General features: G+C 45.1%; 1 protein-coding gene across 7 annotated transcripts in view; it reads left to right on the top strand.

Moving 5' to 3' along the window:
• Window positions 1-18,429, top strand: part of Kif6 (kinesin family member 6) — a 315,011-nt gene that overhangs the window by 153,768 nt on the left and 142,814 nt on the right. For all 7 annotated transcript variants that reach the window (XM_052745603.1, XM_052745598.1, XM_052745599.1 and 4 more), the window contains one exon: window positions 2,359-2,562. In XM_052745603.1, coding sequence (XP_052601563.1) covers window positions 2,359-2,562 — 204 coding nt within the window. The remainder of the gene's footprint in view (window positions 1-2,358; window positions 2,563-18,429) is intronic.

An 18,429-nucleotide genomic window follows, 5' to 3' on the forward strand; every position in this document is an offset into this window, starting at 1 on the left:
AGACCTCAGGACTCTGGGACAGTTCTTCAGGACTGCTCCTTATTTTTACCTTTCAATCTTCTTGTAAAAGATTTGACATTTTCATGACACTTATAGCCTTTAAACATTCACAAGAAATAATTCTTGTCAAATTTTTATAAACATATTTTAGTCATTTAAAAAAATTACGAAGACACTTGAAGAGCAGCTGTTGTAAAAATACATAAAAGGTCTTAGCTACATGGGAGATGGGGAGATGGCTCAGCAGTTAAAAGTGCATACTGATCTCGCAGGAGCTGGAGACACGGGCCTGGGTTCCGTCCCCAACATGGGGTTAGGGACCCACACACAAATATATCGGGCTATAGGTTCATGTTTTATACATTTTTTTCAATGTGTAGAGGCGCTACAAAAATGACTCAGCAATTAAGAACATTTGCTGCTCTTCTAGGGGGATCCAAGTTTATTTCCCTCATGCCCAAGCACCCACTTCAGGCGGTACACAGTCACCTGGAGCTCCAGTTCTAGGGGAGCTGATGCCCTCTTCAGGACTTTGCAGACACCAGCACTCACACATGCGCACACACAGTCACACACACACACACACACACACACACACACACACACACACACACACACACAGAGAGAGAGAGAGAGAGAGAGAGAGAGAGAGAGAGAGAGAGAGAGAGAGAGAGAGAGAGAAGCTTACATATACACAAACAATCACGCAAAGGAAAACCTCTGGTAAAGAGGTGGAAACCAATCCAAACAAAGCAGACAAACTGCCTCATTAGCCTCGGTCTCTGATTTGAGTTGAGTCTTAGCAGGCCCCATGTCAGAGTCAAGTCAGTTTTAGCTCCTTTATTATCCAGCAGTGGTAAGTCTGACTGTGAATCACACCCCCACGCACACCTTGTCTCCAAGTGCTGGCCACACTGCTGTCACCCTGCATTCCTTCTCTTTCTCTTACCCCATCCATCTCCAGGGATGGCCTCAGGCCTGGCCCTCCCCCAGTCTGTGCTCTGTTTCTTTTCTTGGCCTTGATCCTAGACAGGGATCTCCCCCAAAAAACTCCTACCAACCTCTCAGTACTTGACATGGCTTATGAACGTCTATGTATTGAGGAGGAATGAAATGAGATGTGACAGAGAGGGACCAGTCCAGGCTGGCTTGCATGTGTTTATAGAAAAGTGAGATGTGTGCACCCGCACGCCCCCCCCACCCCCGCTGTCTTCACTGTGATGTTCACAGGGGCGACACTAGGTGCTTCAGGCTGTGACTGAGTCACATGAGGTTACCTCCCTCATAGAAGGAGAGAGAGGGGCCAGTGAGAAGCTTCAGTGGGTAAAACCACTTCCTGTCAAGCCTGATAATGTGAGTTCAACACCTGGAACCCACATAATGGGGAGCAAGAACAGAGACACGCTGAGATGCTGTGACCACCTCTGGAAAAGACATTTTGATGAAGCAAGAAGGAATGGAAGGCACATTGGGTATTCTGATGGAAAAACTCATTGGCCATCCAGAAATCAACAAGTTGAAGTTAAATCTGAGGAGGAATATGGAAGTCAGATTATTTCCATGTTACACGCTCAAAAACATGTGTAAACCAGGCTAATCCCCCTCAGTTCTTAGAAGCAGTCTTCTTTCCCATGCTATTGCTGCATTTTCTAAGGCTCCTGTGTGTAAGTGTGTACATGCACACATGCTCTCCTGCATGCCAAAGGTTGATATTGGGTGTCTTCCTCAGTCACTCTCCACCTTAGATTTTGAGGCAGAGTCTCTCACTGAACTTGGAGAGTGCCAATTTGACTGGTCACAGTGGCCAGAAAACCTCAGTTGTAGGCCTTTCCCCATCCGCCAGCACTGGTGACAAGCATCTCCACCCTCTATACTCAGACTTTTGCATGGGTCCTGAAAAGAAGACAGGGTCTCATGTAGCCCAGGATGCCCCCAAAGTCATTAAATTGACAACGGTGTCCTGGAATTTCTGATCCTCCCTCTACCCCAGAGTGTTGGGATTCTAGGCATGCGCTACACCACCTGGCTTAATGTGGTGCTCAGCTGAACTCAGGTGTTTGTGCTTGCTAGGCAAACACTCCAACAGGCTCCCATTTCTACTTTTTCACACAAGCAATATCCAGTATGTAAAAGATCTTCTGTTTGATGGTTTTCACTGTGCCACCATCAAGGCTGATTCTGTCCTAAGTGTCCACAGCTGCACATGCAGATTCAAGGAGTTGCTATATTCCTGTGGCCAGTCTGCACCGAAGTGCACTAGTTACAATTACTTGGTTGGAGGATAATAATTTCTTTTTTAATTTTTGTCTGATCATGATAATCTCTCAGGAGCCACTAGATCCTTAAATCAGATTTCAGATATCCTGGTCAACATGTTAAAAAAGGAAAAGAAGAAAACTCAGGATGCCCTCCACTTATCTAGCACGGAGAAGAGTGAAGCCAGGACACCACAGAACTCACCCTTCATTTCTAAGAGCCCAGCAAGTCAGAGCAACTCTGTCTCCTCAGTCCTGAGCCAGGACCATAGCATCTACAGATCCAGTTTGCTCCACAAAAAAACAGGTGGGTGGACTACATTTCCAGCATTCTTCATCACCTATGATGGGTTTCCACATCACATCCTGTTGTCTGAACTGTGCAAAGAGGAAGATTCTAATGATGTGTTTGTTATTTTTTTTTTCAAGTGAAATGCCTGTTTCCCAAATTCGTAAGTGAGTGGGGGGAGAATCAATTGAGTATATTGTGGTGGCGATGGATGTGGGGTGAGATGGATCTGGGCACAAGCAGAGATGTCAGCTTCAGAGGAGGGGAAGAAAGCCCTTCCTGTGACAGGGAAGAAGGAATGAGGTTCATGTTGTGGCACCAGTGTAATGTTATCTAAGCCCAAGTAAGCTGTCGACAGCCAAATAACTTTAAAACGGTGCAGCCTTATCAAAGACGATACATTAGGAAAGCTATGAGATCATAGGATTTCAGGGCTGGCCTCATCCATAGGCACATTTTCCTTTTCTAGCTTTTGATGGAGATGTTGCTACATCTTCTAAAGAACTCACTAGATGCCCAGGATCCTTTGTGTGCATTGGCTGTTTGTAGACCAGCATGTTGTGGAGGCCCATGACTGAGCCGGCCTGGACCCTGAGGAACCTGAAGTATGGTACAGGGGGGTGGAGAGCACCCCATGTTAGCCATGTAAGATAGCATTCCGTGTACGTATTTGCTAGGAGGGACCAAGCATCTAACCTGGGAAGCATTTGCAAGCCCGGTGTCATGCCAGTTAGTTGTATTTATCAACTTGCTACAACCAAGAATGACCTGTGAAGAAGTCCTCAGTTGAGAAATTGTCTACGTTGGGTTCGCCTATACTGTAGGCTTACACTGTATTCCTATCGGCCCTATAGGAATGGCTGTAAGGGCTTGTCTGGATTTCTCTGGCATTGTTTCTAGTATGTGCTCCCTCAGCACTACAAAGATATATTTTTGAAGTGGGAGGACTGGCCTTGAACATGGGGAGCATTGGTTCTTGGTCTGAGTTTTAGACTGTATAAGAGTTCTGAAGAAAACTGAGTGAACAAGCAAGGATCCACACATTTGTTCTCCCTGCTCCTGACAGTGGGCGTGATGCTCTACATGCCTGCCTTGACTTCCCCACAGTAACATGCTGGAATTGCAAAGAAATAAACTCTCCCTTCCCTGTGTTCCTTTTGACTAGGATATTTTGTTACAACAGAAATGAAAGCAGAATAGGCTTTCTATTGTGGGGGGAGGGGTGCGGCATTGAGACGGTGTTTCTCTGTGTAGTTTTGGTGCCTGTCCTGGACCTTGCTCTGTAGACCAGGCTGTCCTCAAACCCATAGAGATCTGCCTGGCTCTGCCTCCCAAGTGCTGCATAATAGGCTTTCTAAGCAGCACACTTTAGTTATCAAAGACAACATCCAGTACCATGGAGGTGGGTTTGTAGTATCTCACTCTGTGTCCTTTAACTCCACATCACCTTGTCTCAGTGAGTTCTTCACAGTACAGTAGTGTGGGTTCCAAGCCCCTGGGAAACAAAGATGTGCTTTACTGTTCATGATGGGCACAGAAAGCAGTAAAGATTGCTCATTCCTCTCTGGCACTGATTTCCACACAGTTCTACCACATTCTAGTACAGACTGCAGCTGGCTGAGAGAAAATGGGGGCAGGACCTGGGTTGGTGAATTCTTTCATTGACCAATCCATTCTGCATGTGTTTCTGGAGCAAATATTTTTTGAAATTATTGCATTTTGATGTGTTTACTGCATATGATTATAGATATGGGCATGTGTGTGCCAGAGCCTGCGTGAGGGCTCAGGAAACACTGTTGGCAGTACAGGGTTTCTCCTTGAACCATTTAACTGCTGTGATTGAACTGAGTGTCCTGATGTCACCTTCCTGCCCTTGACCATCTTGCTGATCCAAGCACATACTTTGTTATAAGCACAATGCTATTTACTATTATTATCAGCAAGGTTTGCACCTCCCTGGCATATGCTAGTTACTAGGTTAAGTCTCACCTTGCATTAACTCATTTAAATAATGAGGGCACTCACATTATCCTGTGGCCTAGGTTTTGGTTTTCCTCCAAGTTGCTCCAAGATAAGAACATGTATATGTAAGATGAATTGCTAAACGGTCTTATTAAAAGGAAGCAAAAGGAAGCCAGCCATGTTTTTACCACTAGAAATCCTTAGCAAAAGAGAGGCCTACTTCCTGTATACCCATGCCTATATGCTTTTCTGTCCCTGCCCTCTTACTTCCTCCTAGCTACATCACTTCCTGTCTGTCTGTACAGGCCTCCAGACCTCCATGGTTAGTGCTGGGATTAAAGGCATGTGCTACCACTGCCTGACCTCTATATGACCTCTATATTTAATATAGTAGCTGGCTTTTTCCTCTAATCTTCAGATAAGCTTTATTGGGGTGCACAAATAAAACATCACCACATGTATAGACAAACACAGCTCTGACCTTAGAATAATTACAGGCCAACAGAGCAGAGTCACTGAGGGAACACATACTAGGATCCTGTCAGAGAAAACCAGAACGATCCAGAGAGCTTGAAAGGGTCAGGTGTAGGTGGGGAGAATAATAATCCAATGAGAGGGAATCCATTGTTTGGCTCTTTGCTGAGCACCTCCGGTGGGAGCTCGGACATGGGAAGGGCAGGTGTGGCTGACATGTGCAGAACAGACTAACATAACAGAAGGCACCGAGACTCACAGCCAATTTAAAATTCCTGAGTCTAGGCCAGAGCCTGGAGGTGCTAAGGTTGGGACAGTCATTCTGGGTGTTATTGGGGTAGAGTGCACAGGGCTTCGTAGCTCACAGGCTGTGTAAAGTCAGGGTGAGATGGACCCCCAGATCTCTGAGTGGCTGGCGATGATCTCTGCAGATGTGAGGAATGGGAACTGCCTCCCCTGGCTCTGCAGTGATGGAAGTTTTGACCGTTGTGAGTGTGTGTCAACACCTCTACTGCTGGAGCCCAGGAATGGTTTTCAAAGCATGGCGCTGTCGCCTGCTTGCTGTGCATTTCGAGCCACAGGACATTGGGAAGCCACAGGGGAGAAAAGTTGTCTTTCTAACTTTATCCTGCTCCTTTCCTTCTCCTGCTTCCCTCTCTCCAAATGCCACTCCTGAAACTTAGAACTAGTCCCTCAATTACCCATAAGAGCTGGCCGTAAAGAGTGCTCTGCTTTACCTTGACTGCTGGATCATAAGACCTTCTCTGCAGAAGAGATGTGTCCTCCACCGGTGGAAGGAATGCCGCAAAGATGAATGTGGGCACTCACTGCTGAGTGTCCTTACCCAGGCTGTCATAGCAGATCATTTCTTTGGCCCAGTCACATTTCTGGAAAGCTGTCCTCAGACCTAAACATGAAAGTAACCAATTTTCCCTAGGTCTTTGTACCTAGGTCTTCCTTCTGAAGACTCCTTGACCACCTAAAAGTTGGCTTAAATAATTCTGCTATGCTTCTCTCTCTCTCTAATCTGTCTTTTGTTATAGGGGAGTCACGGGTGACCCGTATGACAAATAAGGAAGGGTGCCTCACCCACCTACCCTACACTGCTCAAACTAAATGCCCCTGGTGGAACATCTTGGCTCATAGTGGATGGAGCGCTGATTTCTGAACTGTTGTATATATGCAAAGAAGGCCTCAGATTCACCATCCGACCCTAGCTGTGGGCCAGACTCTGTGAATGTCTGTTTCTTCTTTCTGCACCATCTCCCTTCTCAGAATGTTCCTCCCTTCCCTTACAATTATAGTCATCTTGTCCAGGGCCTCTCCCTCCCTTCATCTTGTCACTGAGAGGGACCACAGTCCTGATTAGGGAACAAATCAAGTTTACTTGAGTTGAAAATTGCTGGAAAAATCATGGCAATTGTTTTCAAGGTCTAAGAACAAATAAGGTCAAGGCTTTGGCGAAGGGCCTCCCATCTGAAGTGCTTTTGAGTTGTCTTAACTGCCATTGGCTGGAGTTCCAGGAGAATTGTAAATGGGAGTCAGCCTACAAATGGGCTGATAATGATCTAACCATTTGGGGAAGGGTTTGGAGGGGAATCGACTTTATTGTCTGGCAGAGACTACAAATGGGAATGAAAATCGTGGAGGAATCAGAGTCATGGAGCGCCAGGTAATGGGATCCTTGATTATGTTTCAGATCCTGGGAGCTGATTAAACATTTATGACCACAGTGGCTTATATATGAAAAGCTTATGTAAACTAAAGCAAATTCAAAAAAATCAATAAGCTTGCTGTTTGGGAAGTTTTTCTGTCTTGGGAAGGTGTTTTCGTTTATTTTCACCATGCCAGAGCTGTTTTTAATGCAGAGTAGGTCAAACTGGCCGTCTCTGAGACTGTGGTGAGTGTGTCCCTCTCTCCCACTCCCCTCTGATTTATGCCACACATGAGCATCTTTGAATTAGAAAGTGGGGCTGAATTTATGGTTCACTGGGGGGACCTGAAGTCGTTGTCCAAGCAGCTGGCCAGGTGGAGGAGAGGTGAGGCTCTGGGGCTTTCGTTTGTTGATATGGAGACTAAATGTCTATTGTGGTTTCCTTGGAAAGCTGAGAGGGATTGTTCAGACTCAGTTTGGAAAGTCACACTGTTCTTTTGTGGGGCTGGGGATGTGGCTCGGTTGGTAGTGCTTGCCCAGTGTGCACAAAGCCCTGATCTCCATCTGCAGCACTTCATAAAACCAATTGTGTGGGCCGAGGGCCAAAGAGACGGCTCAGCAGTTAAGAACTTGTATTGCTCTTTCAGAGGACTCAGGTTCGAATCCTGGCACTCCTGTGATGGTTCACAGCTCTGTAACTCCAGCAGAAAGCAAGGCACAGCAGCATGCATCTGTTACCCCAGCACTCGTAGGGCAGAGGCATGTGGATCCCAGGAGCTCACTGGACGGCCAGCCCAGCTGAATGAGTGATCTGTAGGTTCAGCAAAAAACCCTGTCTCAAATAATAATAATAATAATAATAATAATAATAATAATAGTAATAATAATAATGTAGAAGGGCTGGAGAGATGGCTCAGCAGTTAGAAGCATGTTGTATTCTTGCAGAGGACCCAGGTTTGGTTCGCAGCACCCACGTTGGGTGGTTCATATCCCCAGTTTCAGGTGATTCAATGCCTTCTTCTCACCTGTGGGGGAAACACACACACACACACACACACACACACACACACACACACACACACACCAGATTGTTCTCTTGAAATCAAAGCCTAATGTTTGTCAGTCTGGCTACACCTAGTCCTCCACTAAGTTAGGAAAAAAAGAACCAGGATACAAAGGGGTAAACCCACCTTTATGCTAACCAGAGAAAACGCATTTTCGGAGAGTCGAGGACTATTGAATTCAGGATTGCTCTGCACAGTGCCTTGGAGAAAATGCATCTTCCAAACCCATATTTGAAAGGCATGTAGAGAAGATGAGTAAATGAGACCTGAAAATGAGAGCTGGGGGAGAGAAAGATGTGGGGATGTGCAGGCACACAGATGTCTGCTCTCAGGCCCTGCTCTCCCAAACTTTAATCTATTAGTCTTTGTGATCTCAGTGAGGTCCTCAGACTCAGGAAATGAGCAGGTTTTTCTCTGAAAGAAGCACTTTGACCTTTGGTGGGAATGAGTTTCTAATGCTTGGATGGCTGCAGTGGACAGCGTGAGCTCTTATATATTCTGTCCTAGTTAGCTTCAGCCAACTTGACACAAACTAGAGTCATCTGGGAAGAGGAACCTGCCACCCATGAGACTGCCCTGTAGGCAAGCCTGTGGGACATTTGATTGATTATTGATTGATGGCAGAGGGCCCAGCCACTGTGGGTGGGCCAAGTGCCTGCATACCTGGTGCTGAGTTCTTTAAGAAAGCAGGCTGAGCAAGCCATGAGGAGCAAGCCAGTCAGCTGCACCCCTCCATGGCTTCTGCATCAGCTCCCGCCTCCAGGTTCCTGCCTGCTTGAGTTCCTGTCCTGACTTCCTTTGATGATGATCTGTGATGTGGAAGTGTGAGCCAAATAAATCCTCCTCAAGTTGCTTCTGGTCCCAGTCTTTATCAAAGCAATAGAAAGCAAATTAGGACAGGTCTGTCTGTCTGTCTGTCTATATCTCTCTATGTCTATTTATCTTTCTATATCTGTGTCTACCTACTTCTGTTGGTCTATCTATATCCATCCATCCATGCATCCATCCATGCACATGTCTACCTATCTATCTAATTGATCTGCTTTGAGATCTCCATCTGTAGGCACCTTTGGTTTTTTCACTCTAGTTGGAGGGATATATAAGCGGATAGAGCTGTCATTCTGTGAAGTGAAAGTTCAAGGAAAAGGCCCTGAATAGTAACTCAAAAAGTAGTTCAGGGCCAGGGAGATGGTTCTCTTGTTAAAGTGCTTGTCTCAAGGACCTGAATTCAATCCCCAGATCCCTCTTTAAAAACAAAGTCAAGCATTACAGTGCCCACTCATAATCCCGGTACTGGAAGGGAGGGAGGAGAGGGGAGGAGAGGGGAGGGGAAGGGAAGCAGAGACAGGAGGGAGGATCCAGCAGCTCCCTGGGGGATGGGCTACTGGCCTGGACTCGTTTCTGCAATGATGGCAGTAGCCTTCTAGCCTCATAGACGTGTGTCATTCCTCAGCTAGAACTTCACAGAACTGGTGTCCCCTAAATTGCAGGGTGCTGTGTGTGCCTCTTCTGCTGAGAGGCCTCCACAGGCCCCTGGGGTGGCATGCAGATACTAAAGCAGGAGAAACTGAGAAGCAGGCGGGCTCTTCCACGGTTCTGTTGTGTGGATCAGGCAGGGAGCCTAGACTTCCTAGGCAACAGTTCCAGTTCTGCCCCTTCCCTCTGAGGGAATGTCCTAGAAGTCCATCCCCTGACCAGGGACAGTAATTACCCCCAAACACCAGCACCTGGCTTCCCCTGGAGTTTGAGGAATCTATCAACATGCCCCTTTATCAAATTCTCTGGGATGTACACCAGCAAATATGTAAATGCTTTTGTTGGTGTGATCTGTATTTTTGGAAACCAAGGGACAGTTTCTAACTTAGTTTCCAGCATAAGACATGATGTTTAGCAAACATCTCTCAACTGAGCCAATCTTGGTGTTGCACGCCTTTAATCCCAGCACTCAGGAAACAGAGGCAGGTGGATCTCTTTGAGTTGGAAGCCAACCTGGTCTACAGAGTGAGTTCCAGGACAGCCAAAGCTACATGACATTGTCTCAAAAAACCACAAAGAAAACAACAAAACCGGTCTGTCAGTTGCTCTGACGTCACAACCAGAGCTTGTCACCTTACTCTATGGTAGTCAAGTGGACCTGGCTTTCACTTGACTGAGCTGTGCTACTGTGGACCGCACAGGTATGTGTGTGCTAAAGGCCCATCTCCACTCTGTGTGTGGAGGATCACTGTTCTGGAAGACCTCTGTTTCTGTCACACTGCCTTTGTACTTTCTGGGCCCCTGACTGTCAACAGTGGGACCTTGGTGAAGCTATGCTTCTGTGTCTGTGATGTTCTTTGCTTGTGGTTATTTTGTGTACTTTGCTGACTGGAGATGTCTCAGGTGTTTTAAGAGTCTCCAAATGGAAATAGAAAGCATTCAGGTAAATTTGAACTTCTTCTGATAAGTTTTTTAAATTTTTAGTGGGTCTGATGCAATATTTCTATATTTGGGATATACTTTTGCTAAAATACATATTCAATGATTATCTGAAATTCTAAATTAACCTAACTTCTTCCCTCAAATCCTACTCCTGGCTCTGATCTTTGTAATGTTGCCTCATTTCAGGAATTCACAGGCATCTGTAACATACCACTGCTTGGGGCTCAGTGACCGTGTTTGCCTAGCATGACAATGCCCTGGCCTTAACTCCTGGAACCAAATAAAAGAACCTATTCCAGAGAAGAAATAGGGACATCTATGCAGTTGGATTAGTGTGCAAATCTCTGGGTTTCATTTTTGGAGAGTGATTAAAGTTGACCCTCACTCACATCTTATTAGCACCAAAGGCTGCACCTTCTGGTCTTCCTTCTCTCCTGCACTTCTAGCTCAGAACAATTCTAATTTTCTGAAACAGAAACAAACAAACAAACAAAAAACAGGCAGATTCTAGCAAGTAATACTTCTCAAAGTTTTCTCTTTAAGTATTTGGCGACTTCCCGCAGGCTACAGGCTACATATGCTCTGAGGTACACTGAGAAAACATGCAATGTGCTGTTGGGGATCATTGCTGAATATAAAACATTCCTCTATCCACATGTTTATGCAGATTTGTAAACGAGGATCATCTTCCAGTCTCTGCTAGGCCCAAAGGAACCATATCCAAACTGTCCACTTAATCTGACCCTAGTGCTGGCTTAATCTAGGCATGATGGATCCCCTAACATGTGAGGGTCTTCCCAGAGCTAGGCCTTTTTACCATTAATATTTTTGTAAGGAAATTTAATAACCAAGGCCATTACTGATATCATGGTTGATAATGCATCCCACTCCACTGAAAGTTTTCTAGGTGCCTAGAAACACTCCAAGTTCCCAAAGCTGACAAGTGAAATGTAAGTATTATTTGCATACTGTATTCCATGGAAATACCCTCTGTGCTAATAACCAAGCATGCAATTGGGATAGACAAGGGTTACTTAAGAACTTCCCGAGGAAGGCAGACTGAGTTGCTCCCAGAACCAAATTCTGAGCATGATGTCAAAAGTCTTAGAGAAGTTAACTGATGCAATAAAAACAGGACACACACACACACACACACACACACACACACACACACACACACACACACAGTGGTTTGCCCATTTTCACTCCTGATAAAAACCAGTTCAAAGATATCTTGAGTCTTTGGAATATCCTTTCTGTATTTGTGCCATCAAGACATTTGCATATTTCTTTTTAGGAGTTTCCTATATTTTTTAAAAGGATTTTTAAACTCTGTGGTTTTGTGCATGCCTGTGTGTGTGGATGTATGCATATAAGTACAAATGTCTGAGGAGCCTGTAGGGTCTCTGGAGCTGGAGTTACAGGCAGTTGTGAGCTACCTGATGTGGGTGCTGGGAATCGAACTCATGTCCTCTGTAAGAGCAGCATGTGGTGAGCCATCCTTCCAGCTCCAGGAATTTCACTTTCATAAATGCTAAATATTTACCATTTGAATGAAGTTGTAATGATATTTTGTGAGACTGGAGTGGCAAATTCAACCCACAAATTCAACCAACCAGGTGATCGACAGTGGCTATCAGGAGCACCATTTGGAGAGGCGCCCTTAACAATTTAAAATAGCCCTTCATGACCACTTACCATGCAGTAACATAACGTGTGTAATCTCTACCTGGATTTTGAGTATATGAATGTCATCCCTTTTGTTCATATTAATTTGTATTAGTGTTCACAAGTTAACACCTATGCAATTCTCTCCATAAGGCTATACAAATATTTCAAGTCCTGTGTCTCGAATATTGCTTCCCCTATATGACAGTAAAACTCTATTTCATTTACAATCTTGATATTACCTGAGGAAGAGCAAGCTTAACCATTAGCCTGTAATGCCTGTCACTGAGATAACAGCATGACTAAATCATTTCAATCACAGCTGTACAAGAATTCCACAGACACACAATATACACAGCTCCTCCCACACATACACAACACACATGTGCACACCAGCTCTTCCAATTTGCTATGTCTTTCTCCTGCATCCTGTCCTAGTCTGTTCTTCCTGGTGTACACTAAATTAAACAAGTGTCCTGTTGTATTTGTGGTGTAGAACTATGTGAAAGATAGATTTACTCATTCATAGGTTAAATTTCAAGCCTTTCAACTCCTTCAAGTTTAGCGGCCCTTAGCTGTACCAACATTTCTCTTGTCTCCCGTGGTCTCCATGATGACTCTTACCTACTGGTTCCACAACATAAGCAGAACCAGCGTGGCTGCCGGAACCCATGAGATGGTGAGGAAGTACCACTTTATCTAATGTGGGTTCTTTGTGATTTTCCTCACCCAGGCGTGGGATAACTTTCTGACAACATCCTATAGGGCAAGAAATGTAATTTAGCAGTCTATTGCTCTCTCTGAATTCATCAAGTTCTGTTACACTTATTGTGTCAGCTTGGATAGACAGCAGGCAGACTTTTTCAGTCTTTCTAAGCAGAAGTAAAAACCTAATTGATTATCGTATCGGTTTCATAACTTCACAGTTCATTACCTCTCCCCACTTTAATTACACATTCAGCATGAAGTAATCAATTCTTGCCATTAGCAAATGGAACCTGCAGGAGCTCATTATCCCTGAGCTCACAGCATCAACGCTCAATTTGCCATTTCTGTGGGATAGCTTGGTTTTGCAGAAGATTGACACCAGGTCTGAGACCCTATTTTTCACCAAGCAGAAAGCAGTTGATCTTGTCTTAATGTTGTGTGATGTGATCAAGGGAAAGGATTCCCATCAGCCTGTGCTCCCCACCAGCCCGAAAGTGCAAGAGACCTGTGGTTGTTTAACTGAGAAGCAACCCTATAGGCTCAGATGTTTGAATACTTGGTTGCCAGTTGTGGTGCACTTTGGGGAGGCTTTGGGAATGCAGCCCTGCTGGAGGAAGTCAGTCCCTAGAGGTGGGGTGTGAGGTTTCATAGCCCCGCCCTGCCTCCAGTTGCCCTCTTCTTCACACTGTGGTTGAAAATGCAGGCTCTCAGCTTCCTGCTCTGGCCACTGTGCCTGCCTGCCATGGCTCCTCCCCAGAATGGACTCATCACTCTGAAACCATAAGCCCAAACAGACTCTTCCTTCTCCAGGCTGCCTTGCTCATGGTGTTTTGTCACAGCAACAGAATACTAACTAATACAGCAGTCACTGCATCCCCTACCACAGCCGGGCAGACTTCTCACAGGACTCACCACTGCCCGCTCCCTCCCATATTTACCAGCCCCCTCTCCAAGCAAAACCCTATTGCAAAGGCTACAGATTCTCTGCCCCAAATAGCCTTCTTCTTCCCTAAGTCTGAAACTGACTTAGTTTTGCTACTTTTTGGGTAAATGAGATCAACACCTTGCAAAGAATAGGCAAGAGCTGGCCATTGGTCCTCACTTTTATAATTCTCACACTTGGGAAGCTGAGTCAGTGGTATTAACACAAGTTGGGGGTCAGCCTGGACTACAGAGTGAGTTCCAGACCAGCTTGGGCTACATTCTGAGAACCTATCTCCAAGACAAAAGGAAACAAAAAAGAACTCAAGTGGAAGCAATCATCACATTCCTCAGGGTGTGTCCTCTGACAAGCTCAGTTCTCAACTATAAATGGAAGTCACATGAGGATGTGTGGGTGGGGTGGATTTCCATAGGACAGTGTGCTTTCCAGTCACTTGACAAGCAGGAGTACCATCCAGAAGAGAGGACAGGGGCCCTGTTGAAAGGAGGAGGAGGAGCAGAAGGAGGAGGACAGAAGAGAAGGAGGAGGAGGGGGGGAGGAGGAGGAGGAGGGGGGAGGAGGAGGAGGAGGAGGAGTTGTCTTCCTCTAACTCTGGAATGTGGTACCCTCACCTTCCTGTGGAGACTCCCAGGGTGCTCTACTTCACTCAGTCTTCATTCAACATTAACTCCTAGAATGGGGGGAGGAAGAGCAGCCTCAGTTAGCTGTTCCCCAGGAAAGGATTCCAAAAGGACTGAATGTACCAGAAGAGAACCCTGGGTTTCCTGTCTGTACCCAGTTCAGGACTGTAAAGAGTTTGCTGTTTATGTGGTATAACTTAGCAACAGAATGTCACAGAAAGCTTCATCTTTAATTTTGCAAGTGATACCTGGAATATTTGCCTTTTAAAAATGAAAACATTACAAATAGCACTTTCCTAAAAATTTGCTTAATCTTTCCACTTATTACCTTTATAATTACTATTTTTAAAAAATACTTTTTTGAATTGATACATAAATGTATAAATACATATATTATTATGCATAAATAATCAATATAAATGTATTTAATAATTTATATAAGTGTATATATAATTATATGGTCTTACATTAATATATATAAATTTACATAACATAAATATACAAATAATATTAATATTATAACTATAATGTATTTTGTAAGTAATCAGTGATTAACCCTACTAATTATACATTACTTGAAAATATGTAAATATTTAATCATAAATGTGTATGCAGAGTTTTCCTGTACCAACCACCTGCTCCCAAATAACTGGCAGTTGCTTCCCAAATAACTGACTCAGAGACTTAATATAATTTATAAATGATCAGCCAATAGCTCAGGCTTGTTACTAACTAACTCTTACATTCAAATTAACCCATATTTCTTATCTAGGCTTTGCCACATGGCTCAAGCCTCATTTTCAACATTCTGCTTCCTTGGTGGCTGGCTGGCATCTCCTCTGACTCTGCCCTTCTTCATCCCATCAGTCTTAGTTTGGCTTTTCTGCCTGACTTTATCCTCTTTAGCTACTGACCAGTCAACTTGTTTATTAAATCAACTATAGCAACATATATTCACACAGTTGTACAGAAGGATTATTCCCCAGTATAAATGTATACTATATTTATCATCTGTATATACTGCTCAGAATGTATGAGCCCCACAAGCATGAGAACCTGAGTTTGATTCCCCAGCATCTGAGAATAGCCAGATGTGAGCTGGTGTGCCCTTGCTATCCTTAAGCTGGAGAGGTGTTGACAGATGGATCCCTAAAGATCACTGGCCACTGAGCCTGGCTTCCTGGTGAACCCTGGTGAACCCTGGTCTCAGTGGGACACCTTCTTTCAAAAAAGGCAGAGAGACTGAAGAGATGCCTCAGGGGTTAAGACTGGACTCAGCTCCCTGCACTCATAGCTAGTAGATCACAGTCACTCCAGCTCCAGGGAGATCCAGTACCTATGGCCTCCAACAGCACCAGCATGTGCATACGCACAGACTCACACACACAGATACACACACACATACACACACACACACACACACACACACACACACACACACACACACACACACAATCTTTAAGAAAAAAGAAGAGCACCTGAGGAATGATACCCAAGTTTGATCCCTTGCCTCCTCCACTCACATATAGGCAAAGATGCACATGTATGTGTACCTGCACACACACACATGATCACACACACACACACACAAAATGTGCAGAATCTATTCAGATAACAAAAAGGAGTCACAGGACAAAAGAAAGAATTTTGCTCAAGGAATGATACTGTTTCTGTCCACCGCCATCTCTCAGTCCCGCTATAGAAGCATGAGGACATTTTATTTCTAATTGTCACAGCATATTGAACCAGCCCCCTCCAGTCCAGAAATCCAAGGAGCATTTCTTCTGCATGCTCCAGGGAACCTGTGACTTTCTTGCTGGTTTTGTTGGTGTCCCAATTTAGAGAGGAGGCACTGGCCACGGTCTCAGTTCAGATGTTCCATCAGAGAAAACTGACAGATGGCTTGCTCAGTGGGATTTGAGTCTTTTCTGTTTTGTCTTAAGAGAAAACTATTTATTCAGCTAGGGATATTGGGGACCAGTCCTACTTGGCAGCGTCTGGATCGCCATGCTCTCACAGTGGAACATTCGGTCCCTCCTGATATGATCTATGCCCTCACTCAATGCACTTACCATTTCCCATTATTCTGTTACCTCTTCTTGTAATGCCCTTTCTCCATCACCTTAAAAAACACACCAGACTAAAAGTCAGACATACATTCTTCACCCTCAGGGAGCTCCCCTCCCCACAGGCTATTAGGAGGGGTCTCTGCTACCCCATGCATGCAGCTTTGACCATCCGGCAAGGACCATAGCCCATGGGCTTGGATCTCAGCCCTCTAACTCCCACCTCCCACCTTGTACTGTACTCCTCGTTAGTGCTGAGCACGTGCAGTAGAATTTACAGAAAGCTTATCATTGGTTCTCCCCACAGTGCCCCTGTGTCATGCTCTCTATAGTGACGGGTGATGATTCGGTTGTCAGAGTGCTTAGCAGCAGTTGTTTTCAATTAATATTTCTTTTTCCCATTTTTCTATTTGCATCTCCTTCTGGAGGCCCACAGAGAAGGTCACGAGACTTGAATATGCCTGTATTCTTTATCTAAAAGTGCAAGTCCCACCTTCAGTAAGGGCACCAGGCAATCTCCCTTCAACAACTTGATTTTCAAACAATCTTTTTACATTCAGTTAGCACCCAACACTCTACCATCACCCTTTCCTCCATAATTTTGTTTGAATACATTTACTTTAGTTACTGCAACAGCCATGGGCAAACTGCAGCCCACGGCCTGGGCTGCCCCCCTTTGTATGTATAAAGTTCTACTGGACACAACCATATGTATTCATCTGTGTATTTTCTATGGCTGTTTTTGCAGCTATAGCAACAGGAAGGGTAGAACCAACAGAGACTGGTGCACGAGAGAAAACACTCCTTTACAACAATCTTTTAAACTGGGCTCTAGAAGAAACTTTAAAGTAGGTGAGACTGTCTGAGGCCATCTGGCCTCTTTACTGTTACAACCTCTGTTGTTGGAGTGTGTCTTGTCTTGCCCCTCCCTTACCCTGTAAATGGCAAGTTCTCCACATCCCTCCCTCTGTGCTGCTAAGGGAGAAGAATCCCTGCCCTGGTGGGTGCTCTGGAGGGAGGAACTAGAGGCTAGCCTTCATAAGCAGGACAAGTGACTCAGCTATGAGAGAGCCACTGCAGAGGAGTCTTGGCAAACAAGACTGGGAGGGTCTTGAGATGGGGAGGAGGTGGGTCTTGGTGTCCATGGTGGCCAGCAAGTCTAGAAGTGCCTGATTTCATGATCTGAGCTCTGCCAGGCAGTGGTAAACATGGGCTCCACCACTGAACCACCGAGAGACTGGATTGTTCATAACTCCTCCCAAGGCTCCTACATATATGGGCTTGTTCCCTGTGTGACTTCTTAGATTCCTGGTTTATGGGATAAACCTTTAAAGACAACAGCCTCTAAAGAGAACAGCCAAGACCATACTTGTCAGGGAACTAGGTTAACTTTCTGGTTACAGATATCATCGAGTGTTTCTTAGATGGTCACTTACAGAAATGTGAAGAGGGATGGGATGGGAGGTGGACATCATAGTAAGGGGGAACAGGAGGTGGGGTCTATAAAAAGAACATTATGGAAAATGGGTCACTAAGGGTGATATTTCTCCCTTCTAAAGTCTGGGATGAGTTTTTGCTCCTAGCAGCCTTCGATTAGTGGTTAAGAGCCGTGAACACTGAGCCAGTATTGACTGACTAGTAAAGAGACCCAATTGTCAATCCCCACCCTCTCTTGTCTTGGCACTTAGACCGTCTGCGGGGGATGCTGGGAAGTTAAAAGCGAGACCTTCAAGATCAGGCCAGGGGCTGTCAGAAGGCTGCCATTCCTCGGGTAGTTTTCAGACTCAGCTAATGACAACGGACTTTCACAGTATTGACTTCTCTGCATGACAGCTATACCAATCCTGTGGCTGACAGACCTGCTTTTCTTGGAAGAATCTGAGCAGGAGGGAGGGTAGCGGGGTAACTCTAATTCAGTGGGCTGGCTGGGCAGTGTCAGGTGTTTATGTAGGAGGGAGGGTAGCAGGGTAACTCTAATTCAGTGGGCAGGCTGGGCAGCGTCAGGTGTTTATGTTGGACTAAAGCCCGTGGCTGACACTTTGGCAGACTGGTACCTGTCACTACGAAACAGAAACGTCCGGAAATTGCAACCGAGAGGTGGTGCAAAATAGGCAGCTTTCCATTTTGAGTGTGGTCCCACCGGAGGAGCCAGAAGTAGCTATTGCATAAGCAGCCAGGACACCTACGGTTGTAAAAACACAACTTTAGAATCTTCATTTTGTGACCCCCAGCAATTCATCTATCATGGTGACAGTCTTATAAATCTGGTACAAGTCTGAGAGACTTTTTAAGTAGTTTGATTAAGCAC

This window comes from Peromyscus californicus, unplaced genomic scaffold, assembly GCF_007827085.1.
Source record: "Peromyscus californicus insignis strain IS unplaced genomic scaffold, ASM782708v3 Scaffold_19__1_contigs__length_69161282, whole genome shotgun sequence".
NCBI classification, from domain to species: domain Eukaryota; kingdom Metazoa; phylum Chordata; class Mammalia; order Rodentia; family Cricetidae; genus Peromyscus; species Peromyscus californicus.